The following is a 25,102-nucleotide window of genomic DNA, read 5'->3' as shown; positions in this document are numbered from 1 at the left end:
CCCTCCGCCGCCACAGCCTTGCTATTTACAGCGCCGGCTTCCTTTGCCACCAGGGACAGTGGTACCAGCGGTGCAGCGGTGGGGACATCAGACAGTGGACAGCGCGGTAAAGTACGGTACCATTTACCGGTACACATTACAGTACCATTACATTAAGCAGTGCCTTCAGGGGGACAGCAGTTAGTGAAGTATTGTACTGGAGTGCTCGCTGTCACTGCGCTGGCCAGAGGGAGACCCCTGTCATCCTCTTAATACAGTATGTCCTTGCAGGCTGATACCATCTCTCCTGCTCTTCAAGTTCCCCCTCACATGCTACCACCAAACTAGGTCTTATTTTCGGGGTAGGTCTTATATTACAGGAATCTTGAAAAATAGTGCTAGGTCTTACTTTCGGGGTAGGTCTTATTTTCGGGGAAACAGGGTACTTCCCCCTGCCAGTACTGCTCACCTCTGCATGCCTGCACCCCTCTTCTAGTACTGCTCAAATCTGCACTTCCTGCATCTCTCTTCCAGCACTGCTCACCCCTGCACTCCCTGCATCCCCCTACCTACACTGCTCACCTCTGCACCCCTCTTTCTACACTGCTAACCCTTGCATTCCCTGCATCCCCCTTCCTACACTACTCACCTCTGCACTCTTGCATCTCGCTTCCAGCACTGCTCAGTTCTGCACCCCTGCACCCCTCTCCTTACACTACCCACCTCTGCACCTCCCTTCCTACACTGCTCAGGGTTGCAGAGGAGAACACTGCAGGAAGAGGGATGCAGAGGGTGTGGAGGTAAACAGTATTGAAAGAAAAGCCTTCTTTCAACACTGTTAATTTCCACAACCCTCTACATCCGTCATCTTACAGTACTGCCCCCCTCCCCTACTCTCTGTTAAGCTCTCACCCCTCATGATAGGACTCCCACTCCTGATACCATGGGCTGTGGATGGTGCACAGTGGTGCACGTAGTGACTTTTAAGGGTGACAATTGTGCCATCATAAAAGGTGATACCTTGTTGGCAAAGGCTAAAATCACAGATGAACTGAATCAGCTGAACTGCAGTTAAATGGTTAATACTGCCAAAGAGGAAAAACATTTAAACTGCATCCACACTTGGCACAGACGACTTGGTCACAGAAATCCTGACATTAATAAGAAAATAGTTCAGAATGACTATGCAAGTGGAATAAATATTAGCCCATGTGATCAAACCGTGAAATGTGTCAGCTGCATTAAAGAAAAAAATAACAAGAAAGACACTGCACTGCAAATGACAAAGCAGAACAACGGCAGAGCTCAAAAACCTCTGGATTTAATTCATTCAGATCTATGCGGTCCAATTGAAAAATTAACTCCAGGAAAGAAAAAAGTATTTTCTCCGTTTTATTAGGGCTGTTACTGATTAAAATTTTCGTGTTCATCTAGGATCACACTAATCCAGCACGTTATTAATCTCACATGCCCCACTCAATATGGCCACCGCTTGAGTGGGGCAACTCAGAATAATAACGTGCTGGATTAGTGTGATCCTAGTTCATTTTATTACTTCATTGCTGTGCTGTATGTGTATAGGCCAATGCCTTGGCTGGCGCTCGTGCAGAACAAGTTTCTTGGGCAAACCTCTTAGTTGTAACGAAACCGGAAGTCAGGCGGTCGCAGAACTCGATAAGTGTCAACAGATCACCGTTGATCGATCGAAAGTTCGAACGTATCGAGTTCTGGGACCGCCTGACTTCCGCTTTCGTTACAACTAAGAGGTTTGCACAAAAAAGTTCTTCTGCACGAGCGCCATCCGCGGCATTGCTCTATACACATTGTGACGTTGGGGAGGTTAGCAAAAATGGCGAGCGCTTAAGGACAAGTCATGAAGCCGTTTTTACAAAACAAAGGACAGTCTTTTATTCATTCCAAAGGCAGAAAAAGGAAATCCAACATAAATAGCTTTCTTCAGCGTACATATCAGCTCACCCTTCACAGGTTATCCTGTTCAGTGTCTCAGGACCTGACGGTTTGCCTCAATAGAATCTCTGCCTGGATATTCTGTGCCTTTGAGCATCTTCTGAATTCACCCACACACCCTGTGTGCCTGGCTCTCCAAGCCTTCCAGCCTCCAACACATACACAGCCTCCTGGCTTCACTCTGGCTTCTGGGTGGAGTCCGCCTGACTCCTGGACACAAGCTGTCCCTCTTCCCAGCAGGAGCCCAGAACACTAGCCAGCACCCTTCCCATAAGTGCTGTGCAATTAGGTGCTGGCCACTATTAAACAATGGACCCAGGAATGGAGATTTCATTCCTCCCAATTCTGTTTGAAATCTCCCAGTTCCAGGATCCCATGCCAAATCCAGGTTTTCTAGGGAGAGAACTGAAAGGCCAGTTCTTTCCCAGCAAAATAATTTGTTTCCTGGAACTGCTCAGCACCTCTGGCTGAGAGTCCTGGGTGACTACAACCCCCAGTTCTACCGTGGGATTGCCACACAACACCACAACATACACCACAGCAATGAAGTAATAAAATGAACTAGGATCAGAGTAATCCAGCACGTTATTCATCTGAGTTGTCCCACTCAAGCGGCGGCCATACTGAGTGGGGCACCTGAGCAGGGGCGGACTGACCATTCTGCCACTCGGGCATGGACCGAGGGCCCGCAGCCACTAGGGGGCCCCGTGAGAGGCTCCTGTTATTGGGTGCCAGCTTATTGTTATTGGGTGCCAGCTTCGCCTCTCCTGGCATGGTATGCTGCCACTCTCCGAGCTCTGTGCTCCTCCGCACAGGCCTGCCACAGTAATGTCACCAAGATGGCCGCCGCCTGTTAGCAGCGGCGGCCATCTTTAAACCTGGAAGTGCCCATAACAGTCTAGGCACTTTTTACAGGCTGCTGCCACTCCGGAAATCGCCGCTCTGTGCTCATCCGCACGGGCTGCCTCATATGAAGGTCACTAAGATGTCCGCCGCGCGAGGGCAGCGGTGGCCATCTTTAAACCTGGAAGTCCCCACAAGCCGGGCCTGGGAACTAATTTTTACACTACTCCTAGGTGATTATAAGTTTGCTGATGGGCCCTTCTGCTCAGCTGCAATGTGTGGTATGCCTGCCACACATAGTCACATTTAAAAAAAAAATCATATTGACTGGCAGCCATCTTTAATCTAGTCATGCATGCGCATTGGATCACACTGTCCCTGCCTTGCCAGACCTCTGGGTAGGGATGAGGAGCTTACAGAGCCTGCGCACTGAGGAGAGACAGAAAGGAGGGGAAAGAATCCGCTGAAGCGAGCAGTGGACGGCATAGCAGAGGACTGAATAGCTTCTTTTGTACGTAAATTGTTTTATTATAAATGTACTTTAATGTCTGCTTTTGTCTTTTATAATTTAAATATTCTGGCTTTTGCTAAAATGGGCAGTAAAAAAAAAAAAATTTTTTTTTTAGTTATGTATGATGCTTTTTGATATGTAAATGTAGTGGTGCTATAATGTATATTATACTGTATACGTGGTGCTGGTATACCGTATATTATACTGTATACGTGGTGCTGGTATACCGTATATTATACTGTATACCGGGTGTTGGTATGCCGTATATTATACTGTATACGTGGTTCTGAAATCAGCCGTACCCGCCTGAAGTGAATAGCCGAACAGTGTTCGGCTCACTTCACTTCAGGTGGGTCATTCACTCGACTGCCTACGGCAGCTTAGTGAATAGACCCCATTGTGTCAATTGCATCAACTACTGCAGTATACATTTTCGGTCACTAGATGGCAGTGTTCTGTTATATCTATGGTATATACTCTGTTGTAAGGTAGAAAATAAAGCTGTGGCTTCCTTCCTGTTTTAGACAAGCCATGTGCAGCATGTATATTAGACTGTGTGCTTGTGTTTCTCTGTAAGGCTGTGCAAGAAGTTCCAACAGTAAATAAATATAACTAAACAATGCTAACATTTTTTTTATCTTATTCTTCCACCTCCATGTTTCTTATAAATAATTGTGAGGATCCACACACAATAAGTGATCAAACAATGTCCACTCGTGGTCTGCCTTGTATCAAGTGTAATGATTATTCATGATACACTAATGTAGTTCCTTTTCTTCACAAAACATCACCACTGTGCAATAAAACAGCAAATTGCAACTCGTGCTACATTTTTGTTGTTAGCTTTCCTCTTTATATCCTCATGGCAATGGCTGCCTACTTGCTTTGCAAATAATGTGTATATAGTTCAAGTGGCCTCTACATCCCCCCCACCCCTATTCATTAGTAATCATAGTGGGAACCCCCCTCCCCGGACAGGCATAGCTGGTGTTTACTGTTCATGTTACAATGAATAACAGGGAGGGGTGGCAGCTGTTTAGAGCCTGCTTAACATCCAACCCTGATGTCAGACTGAGTTTCCTGTGGAGAAAATTTTGAATTTCTAGGCTTCAGGCCTAATAAAAACGTAATTTAAAAAAATGAAAAAAGTGGGCGTGGCCTGGCTGTGGAATGAAATGACTGCATGATCTGACGAGATCCTCCCCTGAAGCAACTCACAGCAGCCACCCACGATACGATCAGCTCCTATAAACCGTTCGTTCCACTACCCACTGCTCTGCTCATCATGTCTAAGGAGAAGAACAAGCAGAAGGGGCTCTGGAGACTTACCAACTACCATCCTCCTCCCAGAACGGCCAGAAAACAAGACGGGGCAGGCACAAATGCTGTGACTCCCCTGGATCACATGCCTCATGCAGCGGCAGTCAAGATTCTGACATGGACGAAGGCTCCGGCACTTCACAATTCCAGGGCAAGTACCTCTCTAAGAGACCAGCCAGCTCTCTTCTGAGCTCTCCACACACCAAGGAACCCGTGAGTAAGAAAAAAACAAACCAGCATATACCCGCAGGCCCCCCCTCTCAGCGATCCTCTGACCACCTTTCTCTATGGTGAAAACATTTAGAAAACATTTCTCTTCTACATTTTTTTCACCTAATTCACTGTTATTTTCCCTGTTCTATCCACCCCCACAAAGTCTGCGCCAGTCACTTGCGCTTTTTCCCTCCCTTTCTTTCCGTTCAGCATCACACAGTTAGACACCCCCGGTCTAACAAACACAAGGAGCTGCATCACGGCCACGACAAACCAAATCCTCCCCCCCCTCCCAGGAGTGCGCTAACCTATCAGTCTCCTTTTTCTAACTTTCTAGCCAAAGAGTGGAGCGCCCGGCCGGCAGAGGAGGATGATGTTGCTGGGAATGCAAAGGGGAGCTGGCTTGGGGGATGGGGAGGACAATGCTGGTTGTCCTGAGTGTATTGTGTTGCAGAGTCCTGCAATTATTGGATTACAGAGTTCGGCAATTATTGTGTTGCACAGTTCTGAGTTTATTTAATTACAGAGTCCTATGTCTATTGCATTGCATTGTCCTGATTTTATTGCATTGCAGAGTCCCGAGTCCTTTTGCATTGCAGAGTCCTGTGTTTATTACTTTGCTGAGTCCATTGGTGTGTAGAGTTCTGAGTTTATTGTGGTGCAGAGTCCTGAGTCCAGTGTGTTATGGACCTTGCTTTGTGCACTGGTGCGCAGTTATGTTGGAACAGGAAGGGGTCATCCCCAAACTGTTCCCACAAAGTTAGGAGAATGAAATTGTCCAAAATTTCTCGGTAAGCTGATGCCTTAAGAGTTCCCTTCACTGGAATTAAGGGGCCAAACCCAACCCCTGAAAAACAACCCCACTCCATAATTCTCCCTCCACCAAAAGTTACACCTGGCACAATGCAGTCAGGCAAGTACCGTTCTCCTGGCAACCACCAAACCTAGACACGTCCATCGGATTGCCAGATAGAGAAGCGTGATTCGTCACTCTAGAGAACCCGTCTCCACTTCTTTAGAGTCCAGCGGCGTGCTTTACACCACTGCATCCGACGCATTGCATTTGCACTCCCCGGGCCCCCAAAACCACCCCCCCCCCCCCCCAAGAGTGCGCTAACCTATCAGTCTCCTTTTTCTAACTGTTTAATCCACAAGAGCGTTTGGAGGTATTGCGGAGATATTGAAATGTTTATCAATTGAAAGAACAAGTTCTTGTATGAATGGGGCTTCCCTACCAAATTGCAGGTTACCTATAAAAACAAAATTGCACCTATCCTAACACCCTTGAATGGCATGGATATACTCTGCTCCTGGGGTATCGCACTATCCATACTTCCCCTACTGTGAAACGCAAAGCCCCACAACTCATGCCAGTGGATTGGTCTGTGCAGTGATCTACTCTTGATTTAGCCTCACAGGCATCTTTTCAAAGTCACACGTTGGCGCCCTCTACTACATCTCAGGATCTCAAGGCTGACATTTATTTTATCTTTTTTTCCACACACCCCATGATAGATGTGTGCTATGCACACTTTCCAATCTATGTTGTTGCAATGTTTATTGTTTTGTTCTTATTGGTTTGTTATTGTTCTTTTTACAATATGCATTTATATTGCCTCTGATTGCCATTATATGGCTGAAATGTTATATTCTGCCTTTAAAGGAGCATGTGGTTTCTATCTCAATATTTTTCCTATTATCTATGCCTACAAGGGCACCTTTATCAGTATCAGTGCTGCTGCAACCTCTTTAAGCGTCCTTCCCACACTACTTTTTATTTTATTTTACTTTTTAGAAACAGATATTGCGGTTAAGATTAGTTTCCTTGAATGGTAAAAGACCTAACAGTCCGTTTAAACGCGCCATGCTATGGAAAGAAGCCTCATCCCTACACTGTGTCCAAGAAACACACTTTAAGAAAGGGAATCCCCAAATTTGTAAATTCAGGAACTTTACGCACTACTTCTTTGCAAACTCGGGTACTAAACGTATGATGATCGCAATCAAGCATACTGTCACTTTCCAACAACATGATTTATTGATAGACCCTGATGGGAGATGTATCATTCTTGTGGCTTGCTTATATAATCGCATAGTGACTCTGGTTAACCTATATGCCCCTCAAGACCGTCCCAAAAATGTTTTTGTATCCCTAATGAGTAAAATTAACAAAACCTGCAAAGGTCATTTAATCCTATGCGGAGATTAGAATGCAATAGTAGATGATGATCTTGACACCTCTAATGTTAAACACGGACCTTATAGACTTTTAACTGTATTTTTCTGTAATAACGACCTATATGACGCATGGAGATGTATGCATGGCACTGAAAAAGATTACACCTATTTTTTTAATACTCAAGGCTCATACTCCAGGCTGGATATGTTTGTGGTTGACAAATACACGCTACAAAGCTCTAAAGCAGAAATAGGCCTCATTACTTGGTCTGATCATGCCCCTACATCTTTGAGTCTTTTCCTGGACTCCATGCATCATACGCATACCCTCTGGAGATTGAATACTAACCTGCTCTCTAATGTTGACCACAGACAATAAATCCATTCTGAATTATCAGCTTTCTTTGAACTCAACTCTGACTCGGTGGATAAGCATTCAACATTATAGAATGCACATAAAGCCTTTTTCCTGTCAGCTCCATGGCAGAACACGAATGGGTTAATCCCTCCCTCCTCCCCCTAATCAGGATCGTAACTCATAAAAGCTGAAAGAGTCCCCTGGCTTGCCATTCCTTTTTTTTTCCTCCTACATGTCAGGATCAGAGCACTGTACCTACCTAGCAGGGATAAAGTTCTTGCTGTCCGCCTTCTTCTTCTACCTCCTTCAGTTGGCGAAGTCCCTGTGAGCACTTTCCTAAATGGTGCAGGTCCATGGGAGCCCCGCTGGTGATCCTCGGGGCCTGGCTAACAAGGTGTAAGCACACTGCTGTTGCTCATTATGGGTGGAGGAGATATTCCTACTTGGTCTGGGCGCCTAAAGGAGCCCATACACCTTACAATTATCTGGAGATTTTTTGTCTTTCAGCAGAAAACGTTTGTCTATTTGGATGTAAATTGACGGGTTAATGGCGTGGTTGTACAATGAAAATCTCTAGATGCAAACTGCACATGCTCAAACGAAAGTTTGTCCTTCTGATCAATGTAAATCAGCTAGGTGGTGATGCTGACAAGCGTTATTTGTGAACTGCATTGGTCTATGCATGATGGGTTAGTTGTAAGAAAATTGTATGAAGGTGAAATGTCTGCACAACAAAAGTTTTACAATGGTTGTAATGGTCACCTTTACATATGTACATATGTAATTACCTGAAAAACACATTAGCTTGCTTTCAGGTGCTTTAACCCCACAGGTGCTTGCTGAGTGCAGGCTGCTGCCACTTGTAGCTCTGCTACTAAATCTTTTAACTGGATCTTACAGAAAGGTGTTTGCTAACTCTGTCAGCTTCATCTTGAGCCCTAACTCTTGGGTGCTTTCTGGGTGAGTATTTTGCTGTCACCTGTGGTTCCCCAGCATTGGTAATGTTTAAAATGTAACTTATGGAGTTGTTGCTTCATTGCAGGCCTATTCTGCCTGTTATTTGGTATTCTTTCTTGTGTATTTCTATGTATTGTGTTAGTGACAAGAGCCTGTGCTGCCATAACCTGTGTGGAGCCGGTGTTTGCGGCTCCTTGCTGTGCTGTCTGGGGCTCCCAGCAGCGGTGTTGAAACGCACGCTGTGCGAATGATGTTATTTCCGCCACTGGGGAGCTTCCGGCCACTGCATTGTAAGACTTGCGGCGGCAGGTGGAACGCACGCTATGCGTTCCACCCAGGGGGTGCCGTCTGTCGTTAGCTGATGATTGTAGTTGCTGTTGGTTGTGCTAGCATTTTTACATGCATGCACAGCATGCCTCTAGACATATCCCCACCCATCAAAGATCACCAGTCGCAAAGAAGGTAGGTGACTGCTCCTCATCATGGTTTGCTGTCTAAAAGTCAGCCTTTTTTTGTATCATACCTACCCTGTTTTCGGTTCGTCCAGGTCCGGCTCACGCCATGTTCGGGAGCGCAGTGAGTCCTTTGCGTCTAGTTGAGGGAGATCATCGTCTCCAGAGCAATACACTAGTCATTCCGACAGAAGATTTCGCAACTGGTTTCCGTCTGTAAATCAGCGGATTCCCTCAGCGCATCCTGGGGCCCTCCCACCATCATCAGCCCCTTCGGGGGCTTATTGGGCATGTACCAGTATGGCCTTACCGGAGAAAACAGCGTATGAATCATGTTTTCAGAGGCCACTACAGACAAGGAGGCAGGTATATGCAGGTTATTTATTTACTGCAGAAAGTCTTTCAGGATACCCTCATGAAATGTTTCTTCTGCATAGGGTCAGTCCTTAAACCAGCCTACTGTAGATCCAGCTTAGGAGTCTAGTCCGGGCCCTTCTAGAGCTGGCCGCGGTCGGGAGTCCTCCGAACCCCATTCTGATTCTACCATCAGGATGAATGGAGTCAGGTGGATGGGAAGTATTCCTTTGGAAATAGATTCTCTAAGCTGTATCCTTTTAAGAAAGAGGATCTTAAACACTCAGATGAATCGCCTGTGGTTAATGCGGCCTTAAAGAGGCTGGCAAGGCATGTCACGCTGCCCCTTGGTGACGCTGTTACCTTTAAGGATGTCTTGGGCAGATTTGGATCTTAAAAAGATCTATCTCTTGGCCGGTGGGGCCTGCGAACCCTCAGTTGCTATGTCAGTGCCTTCCAAGGCCCTGAAGGCTTAGATGGGCAGCGCTGAAGCAGCAGTTTCGGAGGATCTTAGTAAATCTGAGATCTTAAACGGCTTAAAGAATATCAGATTGTCTTCTACATTCAGCACCGAGGTTCAGTCGATGTTAAATTTTAGCCAAAGTTTTTTTGGCCGCAGTGGCGGGCAGAAGGGCTCTGTGGCTCAGACCGTGGGTGGGAGATCCCACATCCAAGCTGGGATGTTGTAATTCCATTTGAGGGTCAGTTGCTACTCTGCAACAAACTAGACATCGCAACAGCTAAGGCCACTGGAGGTAAGGCATATGGTGCAGTCTCTCTTCCCCAGAAGAGGTTCCGGGCGCAAAGCTGTGCAGTCCCGGGTGCCCTATCGTACCATCTACTGTTAGTGTCTCATTGTCTTCAGATTGCTGGGTCCATGATGTCAATGATTCCTGCAGCCCAGTGGGCGCAATGGCGAACTTGCTTCTTTCAGACCGGGTTCTTGCGACAGTGGAAGACGGAAAGTCTCGACCACCTCATTTGGATCTCTCCACAATGCGGAGCAGCCTGGGGTGGTGGTTCATGGACTGCAACTGACTAGGCTGTCAGTCTCTCCTCCTTACCACGTGGACCGTGAATTCCTCAGATGCAAGAGAAAGGGGTTGGGGTGCCGTCTGTCTGAGCGAGGGTGCTCAGGGTCACTGGTCCTTTCCTGCAGTAGTGGTTTGTCTCCAATGTCCTGGAGCTGAGGGCAGTGTTTCAGGCGCTATTGGCCTTCTAGCGATTTATACTGGGCAAGTCAGTTTTGATGAAAATCGACAATACCTCAGCGATGGCTTGTATCAGGAGACAAGGGGGTGCACGCAGTCGTGCCCTGCTGGAAGAAGTCTCTCCTATTATTACCTGGGCTCAGATCCATCTTCACTTATTGGCAGTGTACGTGTCGTGTCCCCTCAATCACCAAGCAGATTATCCAGAGTTCCTCTGGACAACGACGAGTGGTGTCTCCTCGATTAAGTATTTCAGGACACGGTGTCCTGGGGCTTAGCTCCAGAAGTAGACCTATTTTTGTCCCGAACAAACACCGAAGTCGTGAAGTTTTTCTCGAAGTTTCCATGTGCACAAGCGGTGGCGACCGACGCCCTGACATCAGAGTGGACATTCGGACGGCTTGCGCCTTCCCGCCAGTGCCTTTTTCATACTACAATTTCTGAGGAGACTCCGGAGAGAATAGGTGGCTGTCCTGGCAGTGATTGCGAACCGGCCCAAGGGGCCTTGGTATCCTCTCCTCCGCCTGATGGGTATCCAGCCTCCACTATTCCTTCCGCCATTGCCCGATCTTCTTTCATGGTCCGATCCTTCACCCAGCACCTGTGAAACTTTGCCTAGCAGCCTGGATATTGAGAGGCGGAGACTTCTCACATTGGGTTGCTCAGATAGGGTAGTCAATACTCTTCTTCATTCTGGAAAGCCCAGTACTACTCGCCCTCGCATTAAACGCTGCATTTCTATCACCTCCACCAGACGGGTTTTGGAGTTGGCCGCTCTTCAAGTCTACCATCCTTCAAGTCGGATGGGAGCCAGAATAGCCGCTTGGACGTAGGTAATACGCTAAAGGCGTATATTTTGGCCACGGAAGACCTCAAGTCTACGGGTCATCTCTATCGTTACAGCAGGTGCCAGGAAGGATGCTACAGCATCCAGTAGGCTCATAGCATCCTGGATAGGGAAGGCGATGTCGTTGGCATATGAAGCCAAGCACATAACTGTCCCAAGTGGGGTGTCTGCTCATTCCACTAGGAGTCTGGCCACATCATGGGCTGCACCCAATCGTGTTTCCTTAGAGACTGTGTGTAAAGCGGCCACATGGTCTTCTCCGCACACGTTCATGACACACTACTGTGTAGATCCAGCTGCCTTAACTAAAGTTGAATTCGGCCGTAGGGTTATTTCTTCTACCATGAGTTGTAATTTTCAAGCATACCCACCCCTGTTTTTGGCTACTTAATTCCCATTCGTGTGCTGCCATGGAGCAGACAGGAAAACAGGAAAATTGTATTTCATACTTACCGTAATTTTCCTTTCCTGTCCAGCTCCATGGCAGCACAAGGCCCACCCGTATAGTAGTCGGGTTACGGAACGGCAAGCCAGAGGACTCTTTTAGCTTTTATGAGTTACGATCCTGATTAGGGGGAGGAGGGAGGGATTAACCCATTCGTGTGCTGCCATGGAGCTGGACAGGAAAGGAAAATTACGGTAAGTATGAAATACAATTTTCCTGTTGTTAGAGACCAGTGAGAAGCGGAGGCGACCGTGAGAAAAGCTAACCCTCCTAGACCAGATTCAAACATTGGAATCTAAAAATAAACAAAATCCTGATTCTATTACTACATGCAATCTTCAATCTTTAGGTCACCAATTAAGTATTTTATTAACCTCCCAATATGATTTCATTTTGAAAAGAACAAAACTCAAATTTTTCTCCCAGGGAAATAAGTGTAGAAAGGGAGGTGCATTTGTTGCTAGGAAGCAGACTGGACTGCCCCACCAATGAAGCTGTGCACTGAGGCCACCAGCATTTCAGAAACCAATGACGGTCAGTCGCACAGCATAATTGGTGGCTAGCACACTGACAGCCTTGCCGCAAACAAGGTTATTTCCAGTAAGATGAAAACATTACAAATGAAATGGTACATACAATGTTAAACTTGAGCCAATCAAAAGGTGCAAAAACAATACTATAGATTCATACACAAATTCCAGTATATAAGGAGTGGCATTGAGGACTCTAAAGTACCTTATCAAAAAAGAAAGAATAGGAAAATAACCCCCCCCCCCTCTATCCCACCACCTTTGAAAAAAGAAAGATGAGGAAAACACCCCCCCCCCCCCTCTATCCCACCACCTTTGATGGGATCGCCCCCAAAAAAATAGAAAGTGAGGTAAAAGGCAAAATAGAAGAAAGCACAAGAGAAAAGAGGAAGAAAGGATGTTCCCGCAAAGAAAGAGAACAGTAGGGGGTGGGGGAGAGAAGAAAAGGTATACCTCCCACCCCCACATTCAGGGGCTGCAACTTAAAAAGACAACAGAGGGTCTCAAGTCCCCTCTGGATGCATATGTCCCAACCAGGGTGACCACACTTTCAAAAATTTAGCATGAGAATCCAGTAAAAGTCTTTTTTTTTCATTGACCATTGTACCTAATACCCTTTGGAGCCCTTCATGGTAGTTAACTGAAAGTGTCCTCCATGCCTGTTCTATCATCAGCTTAGTGGCTCCAAATATGAAGGATACTAGTTTTTATTCAGCTTTAGTTAAGACAGCAATTGGTTTACACAGTAAGGCCTCCTATGGATCCTTTCACAGATTCCTGAGTAGCAAAGTTCTAATTTAATAATAACTGCATATCCACAACCTTTGCACTTTAGGACACATCCACAATACATTTGCCCTGTTGGGGACAGGCCTGAAAGCAAGTCGGATTATTGGTCGGCAGAAATTTAGTGATACGAGTGGGGGTGAGGTACCACTGGCACATAACTTTATACCCTTAATGTTGGCATTCTGCCAAAGAGCTATCACCAAGGGTTCTAGTAAGAGAAGGCACCCCTGCCTCTTCTCCCTATTAATACCAAAAAATAATTCAAAAGCATGATACAAGAGCGTAGCTTGTGGAGAGGCATAGAGAGATTGTATCCATGCAAGAAACCAATCTCCAATGATCAAAGGGTGTAGTACATATAAGGCCAGGAGATCGAGTGAAAAGCTTTCTGCATATCCAGTGACAGGAACATACACTCCTGCTGTCTTTTCTGGACTAATGTAAGTAGACACAGTGCCCTAGATATGTTATCACCCGCTTGCCTACGGCAGATGAAGCCCACTTCATCACCATGAAATAACTGAGCAAATTGGGTATTGAGTCACATAGCAAGAATTTTAACCAATAACTTGGCATCTATATTTAAGAGAGAGATTGGACCATAATTCCATAGCTGATGATATTAAAATTCCCTCAAAATAAGTACAGGGTTGCTAGTAAGGTCCGTTCACACATAGTAGTTTTCTACGAGTGGAAAGGCACAAAAACAGATACATTCCAATGTAGCTTGTTCACACCTGTGCGACGTCCACAGCAAAAAGTTTCCCAGCACACTCACCAGCCGGCCTGCAAAAAAAAAACCTGTCTAACCGCTAAGGTTAAAAACAGTGGTTTTAGATACACGTCTTCTGCTGAATATGTGGAAACCGCACTCTGTGCAGGCCCCCTCTGTGTAGTGCGGTCCTAACTCTAATGTATGAGAGTCTCCATCTTGGAGCATATGTAGCAAAAGATAAAGTGGGTGCAGGAGGCAGCCCAACCTCCTTAAAGGCACAGGGACACGCCAGGGACCCCGCACATCACAAAGGCAGCTGCGATCCCCAGTGTGTCACTGCACCAAATCAGGCAAGCAAAGCAATTAGCTCATCAACTCATAACCAGCTTTAAAGCAAGGTGCACATGGAAGGGCTTTAAACAGTACAACAGAAAAAAGTTTCCCAGCACACTCACCAGCCAGCCTGCAAAAAAAACCTGTCTAGACGCAAAGGTTAAAACAGAGGTTTTAGATTCACGTCTTCTGCAGAATATGTGAAAGCCGCACTGCCTCGTCAAGACCCCTCTGTGTAGTGCTGTCCTAATTCTAACCTATGAGAGTCTCCATCTTGGAGCATATGTAGCAAAAGATACATTTGGGTACAGGTGCTATAGTAGTACCTGCAAACGCGCTGAAACCGCGCATATCTTGAAATGTGCTTGGTAGTGTGCCGCGCAGAGGAACGCGTGGAAAACCGCGTTGAATTCCAAACCGCTATGTGAACTGAGCCTCCATGTCTGGGTCCTTGTTTTAAGGGTAATAGGGCAGAAAGTAAAACTAAACATTTTCAAACGGTTAACTTTTTAATCATGTCAGGTTTATTACTCCTGAATAGTATCTCTGCTTGGTCCATCAAGTATCTCTGCTTAGCCCATTCAGTCAAAGATTAAGATCCGTTTGGATCTTTTCTAATTAACTATGAAGGAAGTGCAATGGGTTGGATTTAAGAGCTCTAGAGATGATAGCATGCTCCCCTATTAAGATGCAATACCCTCTTTAGCCTTTCCCTCTTCCTAGCTGTAGTTAGTTGTGTAATGTCCCCTTATAACCATAACATAAAGGTCACATTATACATGTCCCAAATCGTAATTGGTGAAGAAACTGAACCAACATTGTTGTAAAAGAAGTCAGAGGATTGCAGGGTCACTCACAATATGAGTCACAGAGAAAAGTGAGTCATTCATTCAGCACAGCTATTAAGTGGATTTAAGAGCCATGAAATCACCATCGCATCATGATCAGACCGGGGTATTTCCGGGATGAAAGATTTTAGGCAAGACAGATCGGTTAACAAAGATGCGGTCAATTCAAGAATATAGCTTATGGGGTGAGGAGTAGTGAGTGTGATCTTGATTAGAGAGATGTAAATGCCTCCGGGAATCCAAAAAATGCATGTTTCCTATGCACATGTCCAAAACAAAAATTTGAACTGTTGATCCCAGGGGTTGAAGTAAACTTATCTAACTCAAGGTTAGAGTTCCCACACATAATTAGTGAGCCCTTCTGATGATGTTGCAGTAACATAAAAAGATGCAAAAAAGGCGATTGCTTGGAGTTTGGAGAATACAACTTTAATAGAGTTAAATCACTGCCCTGAATAGTGCCCTGAAGTAGCAGATATCTACCAGCTGGTTTAGAGAATTGTTTATTAGACTGAAAAGGCACAGATTTATGGAAAGTGATCCAAACACTGCGCTGTTCATTAGAAAAATAGTATTTCACGTATTTGAGCATGTCAAATGTTTGGGGTAGACGAAGATGCAAAATGGGTCTCTTGAATGCTGGCAATGTCAATTTTATGTTTCTTCAAATAGCAGAATGTCTTAGAGCATTTAATTGGGGAAGTCAAGCCCTGTGCATTAACAGTTAATATATTAATTGTATATACATAAGGGGAAGGGGGTTACGCAATTGTTACAGTAGAATGAAACTCTGTGGGTCTCCTTTTTCAAATATCAAACTCTTTTTTTTCCCCATTTAAGGGAGATCCTACCATAGAGAAAGGCAATCTGAAAAACATATCAATTTATATCCAAAGGATTTTTAATCCCAACGCAAAAAAATAAACATATAAATACATGTAAACAAACATCTAAAATCCTTCTAACCTACTCTTGGCTTGATATAGGATACAATGTCCATTAGAAAAATATAAATGTAATGATTCCAGTTGTGAATGATAAACAGTAGCGATGTCTTGTATCAAACTATATATCACAATATTCAATGACTTCCTGCGCTATGTCCAATGTTGGGAATCCTCTAATTGGAGATATATGTGTCTCAATATATAGTGTCACTCCAGTATCCAGGCGTAATGCAGGTTATACTTTCAAATGCATAAATATATATATAGATATATATAGATATTTTTTTTTCATTGAGGCAAAACCGCTCCTGGTAATAGCTCAAAATAGTCCTTATAGCCAACATTAATATCCATCAACTGAAGAAAAATATCTACATAGATAGTGGATGGCAACTTGCTTAGACACCCCTGGAGGATTCATATCTCTGGACAGACGTCCATATGAATAACAGCCCAGGCAGTGGAGCCTCTCTGACAGGGCATTTAATCAACGTACAGCGTACTTATCAAACAGATAGATCAAATATATTTATCTCCTCCAAATACAGAGATGTTCTAAATAGTTAGTTGAGATAGGATTCACCAACAATGGCACAATAGCTAGATCCAAAGTTCAGTTTGCATATCCAATATCCATTATCGAAAGAGTACTAGGATCCATAAGCCAACGTAGGGGAAGCAAACAACGCATTGCTCCCTTACGCGTTTCTCCCCCATAAGGGGCCCTCTGACAAAGCCCCTTATTGGGGAGAAACGCCTGTCAAGTGACAGGACAACCATTGACCGATAACCCATAAAAACAACATTATCCCAAAACAAGTTTTAAACAGGTGCTAGAAAAGATAGAATTCAGATATTGACACTAGCCCCGCCTCAACTGAAAGCAACATAAATCCAGGTCCCCAAAAATCAGAGACATCCCAGGGGCAGGCCAAGGGCTGAACCATTATTTCTTCACAGTAAAAAGTAGGAAACCAGAAAGGTACATAACAGGTTCCAACAATAACACAAGAGTTCCTAAATAAGAATAAAAAAGATAATTGTAAGCAACCAGACTATAGAAGAAGAGAGCAAGTAAAAGAGCAAAGCATTATATCACCATTCCGTCTACCAAAAGGCACAGTTGAGCTTGGCACCTCACCCATTTGATAAAGAAACGATCCAGAAAGCAGATAATAAAAAAAATCTAACTAGTAGAGACAAAACTTGTAAAGCAAACCCAGATTCATCCTACTGTAGCTGGCATGAAACATTGGGTATGAAGATTCACTGTGGTGCCTCAGTGGGTCCGGCTACTTTGGGGTGCACTGGGGTCATGGTGAACGTTGTATCTGTGATCTCAAAGCCTTGGGAGAGTAGATGTGGATCAGAGTTGCGAATCAGAGAGCTCGAAAGGAAGGCCCAGATGTTTAAACTTTTCAGAAGCTTCTTTCACGGAGGAAAGTGAATGTGGGAAGTTTATTATTGTGGGGGGCTGGGGAATGGGGGAGTGTATTATCGTGGATTTGTGTGTATGTGTGGGGGGGATTGTATTTCTGTGTGTGTGTAGTGTAACAAGGACACTCCACTGTAGTCCAGGTAAGTCAAGTATAATGCAGTTTATTAAAGGGCAAACACAAAATAGCTTGCAGCAGCAACATAAGACAGTCCTTTATATGGCTCAGTAGCTTTCCAAGGCTTTAAGACACCCACGCTGCTCACCCCTCACTCTGCTCTCTTAGCAGTGTGTACCACAGGTCCTAGGGTCACCGACCTTCCTGACCTCTGCCCTCGTGGGCCCTCGCTCTGCTCTCCCAGCAGTGCGTCCAACAGGTCCCTGGGGTCACCGACCTTCCTGACCTCTCCCCTCGTGGGCACTCGCTCTGCTCTCCCAGCAGTGCGTACGACAGGTCCCTGGAGTCACCGACCTTCCTGACCTCTCCCCTCGTGGGCACTCGCTCTGCTCTCCCAGCAGTGCGTACGACAGGTCCCTGGAGTCACCGACCTTCCTGACCTCCCCCAGCCACGCCTGGCTGTTCCGTGTGCGTCCAGCACGCACCCGAGTTTGTCTGTGTCCGTGTGCTCCCTGCACACACACAACTCCAACACTCCTCTGAGCACTGGGCTGGCTTCCTGATAAGGCTGCTCTCAGCCACCTGATTAGCCCAGGCTGGTCATTGGCAACACCTGGCCCCAGGACTGGAGATCTCATCCCACCCAGAGCTCTACGAAATCTCCAGAGCACCAAATCCCAGCTACAAATAGGAAAACCTGGAAGGACCTGAAAAGCCAGGCTCTTCCTTAAAACATTGTTTACATTTTGGACCCTCTCAGCCCCTCTGGCTGAGAGTCCTGGGTGCCAAAGTCACTGTACTACACCGTGGCAATGGCTTACACTGCCACAATTCCTACATCAGGAACTTGCTTTTTCCGGAAGCAGGAATCCCTAATCTGGCGTTTACAAGTGAAATCTGTCACCCGTTGCAGTTAATGATCAGGTGACAACTGCTACATGTGAACACCTGGACACCGCATGTAATGGTATGTGATATGATTACATGTGGTTAAAAAACACTCTTCCTGGACAATGCATCCAGGAATAGTGATTGATTCCTAACCTCATGTTATATACCATTACATGCGATGTGCAGACGTTTACATGCATTTGTTTAGAGTCTGGCCAGAGATGTCATTTTTTCGGAGAGTCTTCGTCGGGTTCGGAAGGGTCGTTGTGCAGCAGGACTTTTTTTTTATTTTGGCGGGTCCGCGGGGGTCGTGCATCATGATTGATGCTGGATTACATAGATGGAGCTGTTTTTAATTTTAAATAAAGGAGTTGTTAAAAAATGACTTGTTTTTTTTTGTAAAAGTGTGGTGTGTTTATTCACATTTTGGTTTAACCCTTTAGTGAATGAGTAGGGGTACAAGTACCCCTTGCTCATTTACAAGGGGGGCAGCATCTGGGTGCCCCCTAATTAAAGGGGTACCCTGATGCAAATATGCCCCCCTGCCCACAGACCCTCACAACCACTGGGTCAGGGTTGTGGGGAAGGGGTCCTTGTCCCCATCAGGATATTCTCCCCATGCTGGTATGGCGCAGGGAGGGGGGGCGCTAAATTGTCCCTCCCCTTTCCTGCAGCACCTGTACTCGGATCAAGGGTCTGGTAGGAATTTTTGGGTGACAGGGCTCCCCTTAAAATTCCTAACAGACCTAAATTTTTAAGTATGAAATTTGACAAGCGGCCCCCATATCAGAAATAAATTTGTTTAGCGGCACATGAGTGAATTGAGTTTGAGGCCCCTGCTCTAAACAGATGCATATTTAAGACCGGATCAGGTTTCTTTCGGGGGGCATTGCCAAAGGTTAAATTTATGACTCAAGCTGTAACCTAATAGATCTGTGGCACTATATGTCTCATTGCTCGTGTTTAGCATTACTTTGCTGGATGACAGAATTGATACATGCCCCCTTATGTAGCTTATGTATCTAAAGAGAGAAGACATATTTTTAATACATTTTTTACTTACGAAAAGAATTTTCCAGACGAATCAAACAATTCAGGAAATCATCAAATTCTATCTGGTAATGGTCATCAGCATATCTTAGGACAATCAGTTGCAACACTGCGTTGTTAAGCTGAAACCCTATAAAATATAATAGTTTAATTGTTTTTTTACTTTATTTGTTTAGTAACTTTAAAGTATATGTGTGTTTATTTTTTGTAATAGGTTAGTTAAATTTAACTCTTGTCAAGTTTTTATAGTCTGTATTCTTGCTGTGTAGATTCACTGTTTGTATTTTCTATTTATCATTGCCACCAGTACAGAATGTGATGGAAAATCTAAAATTTTACAAAAATGTATATATTTGAGCTTTGCATCTCTTGTCATTGTCCCTTACAAAATTTCCCACAAGCCTCCTGACAATGTTCCGACTATTTACAATAAAACTTAAACTCTGTTTCACCACAAGGCAGTGATGCAGATTTTCTCATCATAGTAAATCTTCCCATTGGGACACAGACAGCAACAAATAAACTGAGGGAGTGTTTAACCCTTCTCTGTCCAAAAATCCTAAAAATTTTGGCTATGTAGTCAGGCCTGAATTCTTTGAGGTCTCCACTACATTAAATACTCACATCCATCAAGTCTTTCTAGTTCCTGTAGTTTTGGTACAGAGAAGGCACAATAACACCCTTTCGGAACTGCTGATAATTGTTTCAGAAAACTATTTTCTGACCCTAAAAGTGCCTCCTTGTTTGGCTTTAGTATATACAGTATAACTGTAAGAAGAAAATCAATTACGTAAAAAAATAATCAAGCCTTTTTGTAAATTGTATAAGTGGCCATTCTCACCTGTCAGTTGGGGTGTGTTAGCAAGACAACACACTAATGCAATGCATCTCCAATATACATGTGCTGTGGTGCATTAAATATAAAAATTCAGTTTTTCTCTGTCTGCGTTTCTAAATTTTATGCCTCATATCCCACCAACAATTGATTATTATGTAGAATCTGGTATGGATGAATCAAAGATGGCGCTGTTCTGAATTATTTGAGAGGAGAATTACAGCTTCTTAGAAAATAGGAAAGCAAAATGGTCTTTGGTGAATTTATGTATTCATGTGTTTACATTTTCTAAGTTTTGGTCAATAATTGCTTGTAGTTGTCTTTGGATGTTATTTTTACAATTAACAATACATAATGAAATGAATATATATGACATGATACTCTGTTTTGAAGCATGTTTGCTTGTAGACATGCCAATTTAGTTTCATTCTGAATGGATATTTCCATGCATCCAAATTTCCGAACTCTTAACGCGTCCGAATGCGAACAAATCCGAATGCTCTTTTAACGAAAATACAGATCCGTACGAATTTCATTCAAAACGAAACTAATTCAGACATCTGACTGTTCTCTGTCAAATCAGATTTTTTGGAGGCTGCTGGGGGTGCATTACAGGCACAGTCATGTGACTTCGTTCCAAAACGAAAATTCAGATTGATCCGAAATCAGAATTACGAACCAAATCAAATTTTGGATCCAAAATCTAAAAAACGAAAACAATAAAAATCCAAATGGGTCCAAAACAAAACGAAACTAAATAATTTTCTGTGGGGTTACATGTCTATGTACTTGCATACCTATATACACCCGATGATTAGTTGAGTTAGTCAGAAAATACATTTGATGTAATTCTGCCAGGAGAGAGAAGGAGTGCTGTGTGCCCCTGCAGTTTTTGTAATCTGCTAAACAAAGTTCTACATCACAAAAGCATCTGTTATCTGGACCTCCAGAAGGAAGGAGCTAGGGCTTTATCTTAGTGCTTGTCACCTTTAGACTGCAAGTTATAAATATTAAATGTTCATAATTTAATGTTTAACTGTCAAAAAATATTTTGTGAACCAATTCTGAAGTGATTTGCCTGGCTCTCCAAAGTGACAATGGTCATCAAGACGAGAGGGAGACAAATCTCCCTAGCGGGGACATAGAGAGCAACATTTTTCAGGTGTTGCAGCGATTTCACATTCCATCCAAAGCTTTAAAAAAAAAAAAAAAAAGGAGGTGCATGTCCATTTTTTTTGCATTCTGGTGCATTCGTGCATGGGCTGCCTTGAGCCAATGCATGTTAAACTGCAGTATAGTACATGTTAATGTAACACACCAGAACCTAAAAGTGTAAACAGGCCTTTATTAATTTTGACATTACTACCTCATGTAGTAAGGAATTCCATAGATATAAATGTATCCAAAAACAAAACAGGGTATCATGTATACCTAATAAAACAAGTTTGTTTTATTGATCTTGGATATTTTACATGGATTTGTATCAGCTAAAGCTAAAGGGAAGTTTGATTGATATGAACCTAAATGCAGTCACATTGTTTTCATTAATTATATAATGGACATTGGATTTTTACCTGCTGCTTTAAAGGCCAGTCGTAGCTCATATGAACACATCGTTCCTGACTTGTCATTGTCATGCTGGAGAAATATATTCTGAAAGACAAATTACATTTTTATCCTAAAAAGTGATAAGCGAATCAGTTAAAATGTAGTTTCTTTTCAGGGAAAGCATCAACAACAGCGTACTTTAAAAGTTCATATTTGACTGCGAAATTAAAATGTTTCTTTTACAAATAGATTAATTTCAGTAAAAAAAAAAAAAAAAACTTCTTTCCCTGGTAGTTTTAACAGCAACATGCATGTTTACATCAAGCGTTACAATGCCTGCTTTAACAGGCAAATTTATTTCCCCCAAAATATGTCTATTAAGTCAGCTGAAGGCTTTTTTCTTGTTGCTTGGCTGGAGACAAGTGTTTGTATGAAGCACCAACAGCCCTCAGATGTTTTTTGGGCAGGGAAAACAGATCTAAAGCTGGCCATACACATATAGATTATCTGCAGATTTTCTATGGTCAGATAGAAAAAGTGCAACAGATTCCTCCATCTACACTCTGTGTGGATGGAGGAATCTCCCACTGGGCCAACCTTTAGTATCTTGCTAGTCGGCCCCAATGGCTGTCAAAATACCTGAACAATCTGATTGGATGCAGGCATTGTTCAGGTATTTTGAGAGCCAGCAGGGCTGACTAGCAAGATACTGAAGCTTGGCCCAGCAGTAGATTCCTCCATCCACACATTTTATCGTAGATGGAGGAGTTTGTTGCACTTTTTTCATCTGACTCTAGAAAATCTGTAGATAATATATTGGTGTATGGCCAGCCTAACTGTTGAGACATAAGCCTCAGGGAGGTTTTTTTTCTATAACATTAGACCTACAGCCCTCAAATATGGGTGGGTAAAAAAACTGTCCAGTGGCCCCAAAGTTTGATAGCACCATTGAGCTGCCTTTGGTTTTTGCAGTGCTGCATTGCATAGTAATAAAAGTTGGCACCAAAAACACTTCATACCCACATTTTCACATCCCTTATCCCCATAGTTAATAACATTTAGGGATATTCCAGAAAATATACAAGAAATGGCAGCTAGCCTAAAGGAAGAGGCAGCCATGTTGGAGGCGTGGAGGTAGTTGGGGATGATCAGTCAGACAATTCTACAATTGCTTGACGGGAGTGGCCAATTAATAGAACCACAACATGCAGATGACTGGCTCAAGAACCCTGCGTCATTTTCCTTCTCCAGCGCACAGAGCAGGCATTATGCAGCCTGAATTCACAATCTGCCTTCTTCCTCCACTAATGTTGCAGGTCCCTTTTAAACTGGTCATGATTATTCAGGGGAATTGTTCATGCACTCCATTTCTTGCTTGTTACAGGATATGTTTCAAGCAGAGGCCGCACAGGAGGATTATAATGCTGTGCAGATTTCCTGTTCTCAACAGCAGTGGTGTAGCGAGGGAGGGGGCAGGAGGGTGCCGGGCTGAGGGGGGCGCTACTGCAGGGTTGTGGAATTCATATCACCCGATGCCCAGGACATGTAGTTCTTTTCCACATTTAGCGCTGCTTCTGGCAAGCAGGACTAAATGTAGTGCAGTGAAGCCATTTTGTACAAGGGATCTTAGGCGGCTGTACAGCCGCTCAAGATCATTTGTTAAACAGCCTGCCCCTCCTCACCCTTCCATGGTATGTCCATCCCCTCCGCAACCCCCGCAGCCACCTTGCTCAGCGGCATGATTTCTGGGGTCTTCTGCTCTTCTGGGAGACCCGGAACCATAGTAATCACTACAGGATGGAGAGCGGGGAGCAGAGAACATCTGTTCTCGAGTGGAGAACAGAGTGTGCTCTGTGTAAACAGTGAGACAGGAGAGCTGCACTCACAGCCTTCCCATCTCAGCTGTCACAGGAGAGCCAGCATTGTGCTGTGCTACTACTGTATTGGAAGTAACAGGTTTAATAAAGAGAACCTGTCACCTCCAAATGCTATCACACAGCCTGTGTGATAGCAATAAAGTTAAGTGAAAAAAGTAATCAAAATAAAATAAATAAAAATAATTAATAATGAATGAATCGGCAAAGCCCACCTCAGACCACCACAGGCCACCTAAAAAACTCCATGCCGCTCACCTGAGAACCCCATTGGGCACCTGAGACCCCCACTGCCCACCTGAGACTCCACACAGCCCCCTGAGCCCCCACAGGCCAACTGAGGCCTGTACAGCCCACCTGAGACCCCCAATGGCCACCTGAGACTCCACACAGCCCCCTCAGACACCCACAGACCAACTGAGATCCACACAGCCCACCTGAGATCCCCGCACAGCCCACCTAATTTGAGACTCCCCATTTGAGACCCCCACAGCCCACCTGGAATTCTGCACAGCCTACCTACGACCCCGCACAGCCCACTTGAGAGCCCCACAGCCCACCTGAGATTCTTCACAGCCCACCTGAGACCCCGCAGCCCACCTGAGACCCCCACAGCCTACCTGAGTCTCCGCATAGCCATCCTGAGACTCCGCACAGCAGGCCTGAGACCACACACAGCCCTCCTGAGACCCTGGAGACATCAGGCCGCCACCCTGGAGCAACACAGATTATGTAGCTTCATATTATTCTGCATGGCTGTATAATGTATTGCTGGGATTTGTAGTCCTCTATAGCTGGTGGTATTCTGCATTGCTATTTCTGGTATTTGTAGTCCTCTATAGCTGGTGGTATTCTGCATTGCTGTATAATGTATTGCTGTGTGGCGGGCCTCCATGGTGGATCAGTGTCTTTAGACCCGCTTCTGTGCTCTCCTTTTCTCCTGATCCACCACGGAGGTGAGGCTTGAAATCACTTAATTCAAGTCCCTTCTCCATGACAGATTAGAAGGGGCAGCACCAGGAAAATAGAAGTGAGCTCAGAAGTGGCTCCTAAGTTAACAAAGCAGTGGAGAATGAGGCGATTTGAAGATGGATCAGGAGGGGAAAACCTAGACAGGGGAACAATTGGTCCAGAGCATTGAACTATAGTTTGGTTTGTGGGGGTGGGCCCTAATGAAAGACTTGCCCCCAGGCGCACCATGACCTTGCTATGCCTTTGCTCAGGAGGAGGGAGCAAAGGGTACAGACAAAGGGTTGAGCAAAATGGTAGAGGGTGGGTCAGTGCCTGTCTGCTCTCCTGCAAAAGCCACACTCTTGGCATGGGACAGCAGGCATGCAGCACCAGCCATCGAAGTGCCAGAGCAGTGGATGATGATGTCTCAAATCACTTCTGGGTGCTGAGATGGGAGAAGCAGGCCAAGTCTGAGGAAGAGGCAGAAGTGGGAGCAGTGACATGCTGGAGGGAAAGGTTCGTCCAAGCACAGGGGCACTTCACAGCAGACCACAGGGCGCAACCATCAACAGGCATCAAGCAGCACAGTCACACAGGCATGG

General features: G+C 44.7%; 1 protein-coding gene across 1 annotated transcript in view; it reads right to left on the bottom strand.

The window, feature by feature from the left end:
* LOC108799034 (calpain-9-like) overlaps positions 1 to 25,102 on the bottom strand; it is a 214,315-nt gene that overhangs the window by 6,683 nt on the left and 182,530 nt on the right. The window contains exons 11-12 of the mRNA XM_018570847.1: positions 21,702 to 21,780; positions 19,306 to 19,422 (exon numbers count right to left, since the gene is read on the bottom strand). Coding sequence (XP_018426349.1) covers positions 19,306 to 19,422; positions 21,702 to 21,780 — 196 coding nt within the window. The remainder of the gene's footprint in view (positions 1 to 19,305; positions 19,423 to 21,701; positions 21,781 to 25,102) is intronic.

This window comes from Nanorana parkeri, unplaced genomic scaffold (genome assembly GCF_000935625.1).
Source record: "Nanorana parkeri isolate BGI_ZX_2015 unplaced genomic scaffold, ASM93562v1 scaffold1609, whole genome shotgun sequence".
Lineage (NCBI taxonomy): Eukaryota > Metazoa > Chordata > Amphibia > Anura > Dicroglossidae > Nanorana > Nanorana parkeri.
The sequence above is the reverse complement of the archived record's forward strand: the minus strand, read 5'-3'. Positions and strand labels throughout refer to the sequence as shown.